Source organism: Tachypleus tridentatus, chromosome 13 (genome assembly GCF_004210375.1).
Source record: "Tachypleus tridentatus isolate NWPU-2018 chromosome 13, ASM421037v1, whole genome shotgun sequence".
In the NCBI taxonomy this organism is placed as follows: domain Eukaryota; kingdom Metazoa; phylum Arthropoda; class Merostomata; order Xiphosura; family Limulidae; genus Tachypleus; species Tachypleus tridentatus.
Window position 1 is genome coordinate 40,062,821 of NC_134837.1, and position 13,046 is coordinate 40,075,866.

General features: G+C 34.1%; 1 protein-coding gene across 1 annotated transcript in view; it reads left to right on the forward strand.

Moving 5' to 3' along the window:
• The first annotated feature begins 3,411 nt into the window (after positions 1-3,411).
• The window catches only part of LOC143240456 (sorting nexin-2-like), a 31,995-nt gene continuing 22,360 nt past the window's right edge, over positions 3,412-13,046 (forward strand). Inside the window, exons 1-2 of the mRNA XM_076482897.1 lie at positions 3,412-3,568; positions 9,175-9,256. Of these exons, the coding sequence (XP_076339012.1) occupies positions 3,479-3,568; positions 9,175-9,256 (172 nt within the window). The 5' untranslated portion in view covers positions 3,412-3,478. The remainder of the gene's footprint in view (positions 3,569-9,174; positions 9,257-13,046) is intronic.

Consider the following 13,046-nt stretch of genomic DNA (forward strand, 5'->3'; position numbering starts at 1 on the left):
TAAAGCTACGATACTCTTGTAGTGGACGAAGGGAGCCTCGACGGACAGTGTAACTGCCTATCACCTTGTTGTTTATTATTGTTGTTAGATTTTAATATCCAGCTTCACATATTTAAGAAATTCAAATTGATTGGTACTATAGAAGACCAAGAAAATTGGCCAAACAGAAAATTTTGACATCCACAAGAATGTAAGAAAAAATGTCGCAGAAAACATAAAAATATTAATAATAAGTTTTCTTTTAAGTACGTTAGGAGTAAACAAAATGTTTGAATAAGTATAAGACTCTTAAGGAATAACAAAAAAATGTTTGTATCTGATGATTATCAAATAGCTAGGTTATTACTAATGAAGACTTAAGCAGTATTCCTCGTCTTGAACAACTGATAGACGAAAACGAAGTTGAACAAGAAAATTACATAAATTCTGAGGTTGTTAAAATAAAATTGGACAGTTTAAAGAATGATAAGGCTCCTAGAGCAGATAATATTTTCTCAGTGATTTTACAGAAGGTCAAGGATTAGATATGTGAGCCACTTATCACAATTTTCATGAGTCCTTGAACAGTGGACAAGTACCAACAGGGCCCGGCATGGCCAAGCGCGTAAGGCGTGCGACTCGTAATCCGAAGGTCGCGGGTTCGCGCCCGCGTCGCGCTAAACATGCTCGCCCTCCCAGCTGTGGGGGTGTATAATGTGAACGGTCAATCCCACTATTCGTTGGTAAAAGAGTAGCCCAAGAGTTGGCGGTGGGTGGTGATGACTAGCTGCCTTCCCTCTAGTCTTACACTGCAAAATTAGGGACGGCTAGCACAGATAGCCCTCGAGTAGCTTTGTGCGAAATTTCGAAAACAAACAAACAAAGTACCAACAGATTGGAAATTAGCTGCTAATATCACTCCTATCTTCAAGGGAGGTAATAGAAGTTGCCCCAGTAATTATAGGCGTGTTAATCTTACATCTTATATCAACTGTGGGAAAGGTCTGGTAAAATCTGATGAAAGATACCTTGAAGGTCATTTAACATAGTCTATAATTTTATCAGAGAGTCAAGATGGTTTCACTAATAGAAAATCTTGCTTTACAAATATTTTAGCAAGCTTTGAGAATGTTACTACATGTATTGGTGAGGGCAAGGGTGTAGATTTGGCGTATCTGGATTTTCACAAATCATTTGACAAAATGCCACATAAAAGGTTTATAAATAAATTCTTCTCTATAGGACTGAATAGTTGCTTCATGGACGAAAGCAGAGGATTGTTATAAATGGAGTTCAGTCAAACTGAATCAATGTTGCAAGTGGTCTAATTCGGGCCTCAGTCTTAGGACCATTGCTCTTTTTTATTTATATCAATAACATAGATGAAGTAAAGGTCAATAAATTATTTAAATTCGCTGATGATATCAAAGTCTTTGGGGTTGCTGGTAGTAAAGAGGATGCTGCTGCTTCTCAAAAAAGATTTAAATCATTTAGTGAGTTGGGCGAATAAATGGCAGTTGGTTTTAATTATAATAGATGCAAGATATTGCATGTGGGTTATTATAATTTGAATTATAAGTATCATTTGGATGGGAATAACCTTAGCAGCGTGAAAGAAAGGGATCCTGGTGTAATAATTGGTTATTCTCTAAAACCATCCAAGCAGTTTGCTGTCGCTTGTGGAAGGACGAATAGGATTTTTGGCTGTATCTATAGAAATATTGGATACAAATCTAAACATATTATAATTTCATTGTATATATCATTGTTAAAGCCACATTTGGAGTACTGTGTTTAGTTTTGGGTTTCTTATTTGTTTTGAATTTCGAGCAAAGCTACTTGAGCGCTAGCTGTCCCTAATTTAGCAGTGTAAGACAAGAGGGAAAGCAGCTAGTCATCACCACCCACCGCAACACTTGGGCTACTCTTTTACCAACTAACAGTGAGGTTAACTATAATATTATAATGCACCCATCGCTGAAATAACGAGCATGTTTGGTACGACTGTGATTCGAACCCACAATCCTCGGATTACTAGTCGAATGCCTTAACGCGCTTGGCTATGCCGGGCCCTTGTGCTCCTTCCCTTAGGAAATACATTAGTTGTTGGAAAAAGTTCAGAGGAGGTTCCTAAACTGGTAATGGTGACTTGAATAAAAGATTGTCATATCGGGAGAGATTAAGATTATAAAAATTGCTTTTTCTTAAAAAAAAGAGTTAAAAGGGATCTAATTGACGTGTTTAACATTTTTTATACTTAACAGTGAGAATTACAGAACTACAGAACACAAATATAGATTTAGGTAAGGTAGAAGCCATCTTCAGCTAAGACAGTTTTATTTTTCAGATAGGATGGTTAGCCTATGGAATGGGTCGCCTTCGGATGTTGTGAAGACAGTAAACTTAAGTGAATTTAAAAGAAAGTTTGATAAATATATGAATAATAAGGACTGAATTTAATTTTATTTATTTATTTAATAGTTTTAGTTTGGCTTAAAGGGCAGGACAGCAGAAATGAACCAACGGGTCCCTTTTATCACTGGACATTATGTTATGTTCATTATGTATTAGTATAATAATCTTGACTAAATATTTGTTTGTTTTGAATTTCGCGCAAAGCTATACAAGGATATTTGCACCACCTGTCCCAGATTTAGCAGTGATAGACTGGAGAAGAGATGGATAGTTAACATCACTTACCGCAAACTCTTGAGCTACTATTTAACTAGTATCGGCCCAGCATAGTCAGGTGGTTAAGGTACTACTGGACTCGTAATCTGAGGGCCGTGGGTTCAAATCCCAGTCGCACCAAACATGCTCGCTCTTTAGCCATGGGGATGTTATAATGTGACTGTTAATTGCATTATTCGTTGGTAAAAGAATAGCCCAAGAGTTGGCGGTGGGTGGTGATGACTATTTGTCTTCCCTCTCGTCTTACACTGTTAACTTAGAGACGGCTAGTTTGCGCGAAATAAAAAACAAACAAATTTACTAATAAATAATGAGATTAACCGCCACATTAAAATGATTCTACGACTGAAATGACGAGAATGTTCTGTAATGGGAAATCGATAACGCAATTCACAGATTGCAAGTTGAGCGTCCTAACCATTAGGTTTTATCAGTTAAATACTAATTTTACAAAATTGAAATAAGAACCTATTGTGATAGAATTTCAGTTTTGACTTTATCAGCTGGAAAAGGTAATTAATCTCATTTTAGTGAAATTGAAAGTGTTAATTGGCTCATTAGAATTTTTAGGCAGCTTTGGGTTATGAGAGATAGTTGGTTAAATCTACAATTCGATTAGAATAACTAAAAGTTTTGGTGGAAGATACTTAAATATCTACTTTCCCTCTAGTCTATCATTAACAAACAAGAAATAAAGACTATTATTCTAAATTTTTGTTCAGGCAGAGCCATCTTTCGTCAAATTGCTAGAACAGTGTTTTTTCAAGTAATTTCTCTTGTATTAGGAAGTGCGAGTTACAGGAGAATCATGTCCGACTTTAAGGAAACGCCTCCTTTAAGCGCTAATGTTGGTCTAAATGAAGATGATAATGACGATTTATTTTCTTCTGCGTTAGAGGTGCTTGATTATTTATGTTATGTTAGTGTTTAACAGTAACAGCTTGAGATATCACTTGTGAAGTGTTTTCACTTCGTAAGTTAAAAACATTCTCAAAGCTTGTTACTATCGTTATTTCTAAACTTTAGTTTTGTACTACTAATACTGTACATAATTCAGTTTGTGAGGCTGTTAAGTATTTGTTCATACTGTTTTGTTGCATAATACCATCACGTGAATAGCCCTCTAGCTAAAAATGTAACTTGCTGTACAAACAATTTTAATCTTTTTACCTTGATATTTACAATTTATAATCTTCATAAATGTGCTTAAAATAAAAGAAAATTAGTGTATTTTTGTATTGTAACATTAACTGTGAGAGAAAGGTAAATGGAATGATAACCTAAACATTTAGCATATTAAAAATGTGTGCACTATAAATTTGTCTTTATTGCTAAAAAAGACACCTAAAGGGCTAGACATGTCTATTGTGCTGACATGTTAAATATAAGAATTCATGGTTTGTGTTCTGTTAATTTAAAAATCTATATTCAAATTTTTTAAACAGTCAGTTGACCTTTACATTGTTCAGTTTATTTATATTCTTAGATGCCCCATAATGAGACTTGTTCTTCTTTTATGGTATATAAAACCTGAATTGGTATGCTTGATAGAATTTTTCATTTTTTATTAATATTCATATTGTTTTATTTGGTAGTTTCTTAGTATATGTCATTAGAGGCAAAATGGGTTATACAAAAGCTTAACATGAAATACGATATGCAATTGTTATTTTTAGTTAGAGATTGGTATAAAATTCTATTCAAAGCTCACTGTTATGTTTTATGAGGATTGCCTGTTTGGCAAGTAGTGGTACATTACACGTTTGTATTGAATTGGAATGAAGAACTTTGCTTATATTTAATTTTAATTTCTAAATTAATTTTTGATGCTATCTCTGACAAAATTCTGAATATGTATATATTTTGTTTGTTTTCTTTTGGAAAGGCCTTTGTTTGTTGTCATTTTGGTTAGAATTTTAGCCATTAATCCTTGCTTGTCAATAAGTAGTCGAAAACAAAATAAATCACTTTGTTTAACCTTAGGTTTTATAACTTATCATAGGATTTATATAGATATAAGTTAAAAAATATATTGCAGATCTATCACAGGTAAATGGTTTTCCAAAAACTTAGTCAGAAAAAGATAGTGTATTAGACATTGTTTAATGAAATCTGAGTGAAAATAATGTGTTTTTTACATCAATGTTTGATAGTTGATAGTTTGATAAGTGTTTGATAGTTAATAGCAGGTTTTGTTAATGAATGTTTCACATTTTATAAGTCATTTCTTGATATTTAGAAAAACAATTTTTACAAAAGTAATTTTTTTCAGGAAAAACAGTTTTTTTATAAAGGCATACATTAGTAGTAGCAAAAGATTACAGCTTGTAATAGAATAAACATACTGAGTGTTTTATATTGCTTTACTTATTCATATGGTACAATGTATGGGCAGCAAAGGATAATTTAGTCCTTTGAGATTGTCCCTGTACACCCACAAGAAAAAAATTGATATACATATTTAACTTGTTTCTCTGCATGTCATTTATACCTCTTTTAAACTGTTGATTGTAAAGTGCTGATATCTGCTACTGTTCACAGCAGTTCATTACACAAGTTTTATGTCCTTTAAAAACAGGAGGGGCATTAGCAGATCTCCAGTACTATGGCATCTGCCTAATGATAAAAATAGGAGTGGCATTAACAACATTTCAATACTTGAATATCTGCCATTATCTTATTACATACCAAAAATGTAAAATTGACTTCACATATCTGGTCTTTGACTTCTTTCAAAATCCAAGGTTTGATCCAGATCAGTTTCAATATTTACAAAGGAATACTGAGGAACATTTTATAATTCCTTTTGTAAAGACAGAATAAAACAGAAGGCTGCTCTGTTCAGCACTTTCATTGTCTTCAATAAATACCTTTCCATCAGAATCCTTCTTGAAATTGACCCCCATTTTAACATTTTGCTTACTCCTAGCTCCCTGCTAGTCCAGCAGTAAGTTTCTAGGTTTACAACGCTAAAATCAGGGGTTCAATTCCACTTGGTGGGCTCAGCAAATAGCCCAATGTGGCTTTGCTATAAGAAAACACACACATGCTTGCTCCTAACATACTTTTAAGACTATCCTTTTGTTTTAACTTAATCAGCTAACTGTTTCCCATAAATTCATTTTTGATTTCTTTATTTTGTTTTTTAACTTAATCCCTAATTTCCATAAAGCTCCTTTCTATTGAGTGAATTAAACTTCATAAACTTGTACTACTTGCATCTAATTCTACATTTTTAATAAACCAGTTTAATCACCCTAGTTACATTTTTTTTAGAACAGGTCTACCTTTAATTAAAAGCAATTTATTTTTAAAAACTACTCGCATCTGTTCCACATTACCTTCTAATTCCGTACCCCAATTCATTTAACAAATCAGCATCATGGCCTCAGAATTGACATTCTGAAAAATTAACTAAAATTTCACTTTTTTTTTTAACATGTAAAACTCAAACTTAACAGTGTCATTCTTCCCAAAGTGTTTTTCCACTTCCACTCTTGTATCCACATCCTCGTTAGTGGTTAACAGTTAATCTTAAATACTATCTTTTGTATACCTTTCACAAAGTTTATTTTTTATAGTTAGATATTTTTTTATGTTGCGTGTTAAATGAGGTTAATGACTGGAATAATCTTGAATAAAATGTAAGTTACAAGAAACTAGATGAGATTGTTGATTGATTATTAACTCAGACAGCTAGTTCATCAAGCATTGCAAATTTTGAGTTTGTATTTTCAATGCAGATGTAAGAAGAATCATATGTAAAAAGAAAAATTAGTATGTTGAATTTCTTTTACACCAAGCTCTTCCCATGGAGTAGTTTCTCCATTTTCTGGTGTTTCAATGTTCTTATCACTGTTTTTGCAACTCCCATAAATACCAAGCTTTTCTTTTCTGGCTACCAATCTGAAACTCTTATTGTGAAGATAAGACTTGTTGAAAATGTCAAACCATGCAACTCTATGAGTAGGTGCACTGAGTTAAGATTGCAAAAATTTCTTTGTATGCCTGTCCTCCTTTTCAACTTCTTTTCAGGGTTTTGTCTTTTATTTTTCATAATCCTTGTTAGGTTTTTATCATAACTCGTCCTCATGGTGTAGTCATAATTTTCATTCCTGTTCCCTTGGAGTGATCTTTTTATCCTATACTTAAGCTGCCTGGAAGGGCAATAGTATGTTCCCTTCAGACACTCTCCCTTACATTTTTCTTGATATAAGTTATGAACCTGCTTGTCATTGGTGTCTTGTTTTAGCAGTACAATTTTATCTTGCTTCTATTCCTTCCCTTTGTGGCAACCATCACTGTATTTACTTTCTGTGAGGACCGCCCCCCTTATTCTCCGAATTAATCACATTCCACCATGGTTGGGTTTGTTAACCTATGCAGCTTATTTATTCTTTTATGGGAGAAGGGAATTGCTAGCTTCATCAGGTAACCTCCCCTCAGTTTCATCATTTCATGGCTTCTCTTGCTTTTCACTATCTATGTTTTTTGCATGAGATCATCAAGGCTAAGATGTGGATGACTTTTAGCACATTCTATTCCCATTACTTGCATTACATGGCAGTTTTGTCTCTCTTTAGTTACCATTCATCATCCTTCCCAGAGACTTTATCAAGGTATTCATTAATTTATTGTTTATCTATTTAAAATTATTGACAAAACAACATTTAGGTTACACAATAAAATGTTTAGAAAATGACTCTCAGTAGCTTCCACTGCTATCACTGGGAGTGAAAATGTACAAGAATAGTCATGCTTAGTGTAATTCACTGGGGTAGCAAGAATACTATGCATATGAAATCAATATTTCCCTCCAAAATTCAGCACTATTTCCAGCCGACTCTTCATTTCTATTTAACAAATTATTTAATGTACATTTACAACACAAAATTTCAGTATATGGTTCATTTAAAATTATATTTTGCCATTGTATTGAATGACCTGTATGTGCAATATGTTTTGTTTTTTTTACAGCTGTCCCATCATCATTATTAAATATGGATGTATCAGGCAGGTGGGGTGGTATTGCCCATGTGGAAATGATATGGATTGTTTAATGAAATTATATTTTAAATATCTACGTAATAGGTTATCATAACTTACGAATACTGGACGGTGTTTCCTTTTGTAACAGTATCGGTGTGATGACTAAGTTTTACAGGTTCTGGGAATGTCTGTAGATATAGCAAAACATTTGAATGTATTGTACTTTTTATTACATAATTTTTTAAAAGTTTTTTCTTTACATGTATATATGATAGAGATGGAATCTACTGAGTGACTGGTTGTTCTTCGTGGGAAATTTTCTCCTAAAATCAACATCACAAGATGGGGGTGTATAAATGTATTAACCCTCTTTGATCTTGTTTGGTGCCCACTGTTGATGTTTCTTGTTGTTTTCACAACACTGCTTTGGTAATGTACATATATGTTTTATCTTCTAGGTTGTACTTTGCAAGAAGAAAATGACATCTGTCTAGTGTTTGTTGTCCATATTCATAGTAATCTGTTATAGAATCTCATTGTGGAGTTTATGCAGGTATGATTTTTTCTCTTCAGTCTGAGCACTACTCATGCTTTTTAGTCTGCATGATTTTCTTTCTCTTCTACTGGAGGTGTGGAGAATCCCTGCTTTTCCATTCCCAAACTACTGGGAAAAATTTGATGTAGTGAGCTTCTTGTTGACCAGTGTAATCCATGATGAAAAATAGAGCTGTGGTAATACCTGCAAGTGTATTACACCCCATTAAACTGACCCAAGTCATTCCTCTTGGTTAAGTAAGCCAAATGGATATTGTGTTCTTTACAGAATGCAGGTTTGGGATCTTTTCTCACTTCAACTGATTATTTTGATATTTCATGTAAATATGTCTATGATATGGAATGACCTGACTTAATGACTTAGCCACACTACACAAAAAGTCCATTTGACAATATCTTCTGCTGTACCATGCTTGAAATGTATGCAATCTTTCACCAAGAGTTGCCTTCATTGAGCTAACTTTTCCCACCTTAATAGGTGAAATTATCCATGCATTTTATATTCTTAACATTGTATCTTCAGAATATAGTTCATCTTTGTAGTTTCTTTATCTCCACTGGCATCTGCATCATCATCTCAGTGTAAAATCGTATATTTCAACAGTTTGGTCTGTTTTGTAAAACTGTAAACTCATCTTGTTAGCTTCTCATGAATTATGTTTGTGGTATTTTCAGTACTTTTCCTGATAAACATACTGAAAATGACTAAACAAAAGATTTATTGTAAAAATTAAAAAATGTTTGATTTTTGAATAAAGATTATCAAATTCTGAAAGAATAGTTTTAATTTAAATGCAGAGTATATATATATATAGTTAAAATGTTTCAAAGGAACTTTAGCATTTGTATGGAAAGTAGACACAAGTACTAATTTGAAATGTATTTTTTATTAATGACTTGTATTTGTATACAAACAGTGCTACAGTCCAAGTACTGAATCATTTTGGTTTTGCTTTTCAGTCTCAGACCGTAGAAAATACATCACCATCAGATAACCATAAACAGGATGAAAGTAATGGGAACTTTGAAAATTTGTTTCAAGGTGAGTTTAATTTTTTTACAATCAATACTGCATCAGTAACTCTCCAAGAATGGTAAAGGAAAAGGTTAGAGTTTCAAAAACTTTATTACAGTTCACTTAAATACAGTAGTAGTATTTGTCTTTTTATTCTCTGGTTGAGATTCATTAACACAAGTGTTTTTAAGTTTGTTTTTAATGTTTTCACCAGTTTGTTCTCTCTTCTATTTTACTAAGATTACAGATTTTTTATTATTTACACATTTTACACATTATTTGGCCGTGTAAAGAAAATGTACCATCATAATAAAATAATTAAATATTTGCACAAATTTTGTATTTATGAAAATTAAACACACCAAAAAAGTGCAGATTGAATTATAGCTGGATAATTAGAGGCATTTTCTATTTGATTAATCCAAAGCTTTATTTGATAAGTGAAAAAGTGTGTGCACCAATTTTATAACTTTGTGAATTGCTGCTTGATTCTAACATATCTTCCCATTTTCACCTGGTGTTGCTTGTTTTTAAGTAGTTATAAAATTATCCTTACAGAAACATTTCTTAATCTTGCCAATACAGTCACCCTTTGGCAGTTTTTCTTGTACAGAAATGACAGATGGGTGCATGATGGAGTGGAACTGCTGGTTCATTAGCATATGCCTGCCCTGTCTTTGCCACTTGGGACACCAGTGGATGCTGTTGCTATCTGTGCTTTTTTGGGTCATACCATCCTATTTGTTCTATCTACCTTGCTCCTGAAGAGACTTATGATCAGTCAGGCCTTGATGCTCTCATTAAGTAGTTACCATCTCCCTTTTTAATCCTGGGGGATTTTAATGGACATACTCCCCTCTGGTTTGGTGCCGATAGTGATGGGAAGGGGTCATTCCATAGAGCATATTCTTTTAGATCTTAACCTGTTTCTCTTCAGTTATGGTTCTTATACTTATTTTCGTGCACCTAGTGAATCTTTTACTGCTATTGATCTTTCTATCTACTTCCATTCACTTCTCCTTTACTTTTACTGGAGGGTTGACAGTAATTCATGGGGCAGTGATAATTTTCCTTTCATTTTGAGGGAGACTGACCGTGGTCGATGCCACCTGACCCACGTTCCTCGATAGAAGTTGGACCAGGCCAACTGGCCTTCTTTCACTGCTCTCTCAGAACTTAATCATTCCATTGTCTGTAAGCTGTTGATAGACAACTGCATGGCAGCAGTGACTAACTGTATTATCCAGACAACTGTTCAGTGTATTTCTAAAACCTAAACAGGTTTTCTACAGTATCCTCATTTGTGGTGGAATCTTACTTGCCACATGGCACACAAGGCTCAAAAATTGGCCTGGGATAACCTTCATAGGTATCCAACACTTAAACTGCATTGCTTTTAGGCAGGTCAGATTTCAAAGCCAGAAGGATATTTGATTACATACAAATCTAGAATTTTTTCTACCATCAGTTCCAAAGTCATTTGGGACAAGATTTGAAAGGTCAGTAGACAGTATACTTTTTTACTCCTTTTGATCTTGCTTTCCTCGAACATCTATCACTTTTGCTTCATCCTCCAACTTCTTAGCCATTAAGAGACGTGCAGAAAGATCCTCTTTTCTTTTGAGCTGATCAACTCTATGACTAGGATCTCTACTTAACAGCGGAGGAACTCAAACTTGCTCTTCATCAGGCTAAGAGTGCATAAGTTGGACCTGAGGATATTCACTACCAAATGCTATGCCATCTCTCTCCTGCCTTTCTTGCTATTCTTCTGGTTGTTTTAACCTAATCTGGCATAAGAAACATTTTCCTGATGCTTGGCACCATGCTACTGCACTCCCTTTTCCTAAGCCTGGGAAGGATCCCAAGATTCTTTCGAACTACTGTCCAGTTGCTTTGATGAGCTGTTTCTGTAAAATCATAGAGAAGGTGCTTAATGCTCATCTTGTTTGGTTCCTTGAATCAAACAACCTCTAACCCACTGTGTGGGTTCCAATGACAGCACTCCACCATGGACCACCTGATTCAACTTAAAATGTCAATCAGGGAAGTCTTTCTCAAATGAATTGTTTGTTTGTTTTTTGCCTTGAGAAAGTTTATGATAAAACGTGGAGGTATGGCATCTTGCAGGGCCTCCACTCATATGGGTTGTGAGGCCATTTACCCATTTTTATGCCAATGACTTCCACATTTTGTGTAAGTTGTTGAGCATAAGGTTTATCGAACAGCAGCTACAGACTGCTCTCAATCATTTACTGAAGTGGACTATAGCAAATGGTTTTACCTTTTCTCACTTCAAAACTGTTTGTATTCACCCAGATCCAGAGCTCTGTCTTGGAGAAATTATGCTTCCTGTGATCCCTGAGGCAAAATTCTTGAGGGTTATCTTTGACCATAAGCTGGCCTTTATTCAACTTGTCAAGTGTATGAGAGCCCTAAATATCTTCTGTGTTCTCTCTCCCACATTTTGGGGAGCAGATTGATGTTCTATGCTAAAAATCTATCATGCTGCCATTCAATTAAAATTGGACTATGGATTTCTGGTCTATAGCTTTGCCAGGACCTCGGCCTTGATGACGTTGGACCCTGTTCACCATCAGGGACTTCAACTCTGCACATGCACCTTCCATACTTCTCCAGTCGAAAGTTTGTACATTGAGTCTCATGAACCTCCTCTATACCTTCACCATGTTTGCAGCTGGCTTTATTGTATGCTTCAAAGCTTTAATCCTTACCACAGCATCCCACTTGGGTTGTGTTTTCCTTCCTCAGTAAAATATTCATTTTCAGAATAGATGGTTTGCCATTGTTCCTTTTGGCCTTCATATCCAGATGCAGTTGGATGATTTAGGCCTATCCTTGGATAACATAGCTGTATCCACTGATCAGCCCATCCCAGACATTGAACAGTGTCATTAGCAATGGTGACACTGACCACCTCAGTTGTGTTTTTAAATTTTTAAGGACCATTGGTCTTTCTAACTTTAAGATTTTAATTTGAAATTGGACTATATTTTGTTTTAGCATGATTCCTTTTCACATATTTTAATGATATTACTTTCTTACTGGTTGTTTGGCACAGGTAGCCTAGTTGTTTTGTGCCAATAAATGCTTAACCAACCAACCAATCCTGGAAACTTTATTAATGCACTAATACAATGACAACTTTCGAAGGGTAGTTCATGAACACTATACAAGTGACATTCATGTGTTTATAGGTGGTGAAGAGAACCACTATATTGAAAAAAATTACATGAGATAACTCATTTTACACATTAAGTTCAGGCACTGTTATATTGAAACCTACATTATAATGCATGCAGAAGTGATACTAATGAACTATTAACACACAAGGAAGGAAAGTAGAACATTAAAAATTAACTAAGTGAAAAGGAAAAGACCTGAAATTGTGAATTTAACAAAAGGAAAAATTTTAAAGATACTCTACAAAAAATTAAAAGGTATATATCTTTTTATATTTCCTGGTTTTAATTGTTTCATTACATTGTGTGTTGATATTAGATAATTAGTGATATGGTAGAGAAAAAAAAACAAACAAAAAAGTGTTTATATATCCACCTTAAACTTTTGATATTCTTTAGGAAGTTCTATATGTTTAGGAAGTAAAATATGAAAACTTCATAGTTTAGTGCAACTAACTGTTATAAATAGGTAACATGTTCAGCAGAAAGATGTAATTACAATGTCATTCATTGTGTACAAGACATAATCTTACAAGTTTTTGTGAGGAACACTCAGTTACCACATTTTGATTACATACATGTCCTTGCCTAGTCCAACAGAAGGTAATGACAAC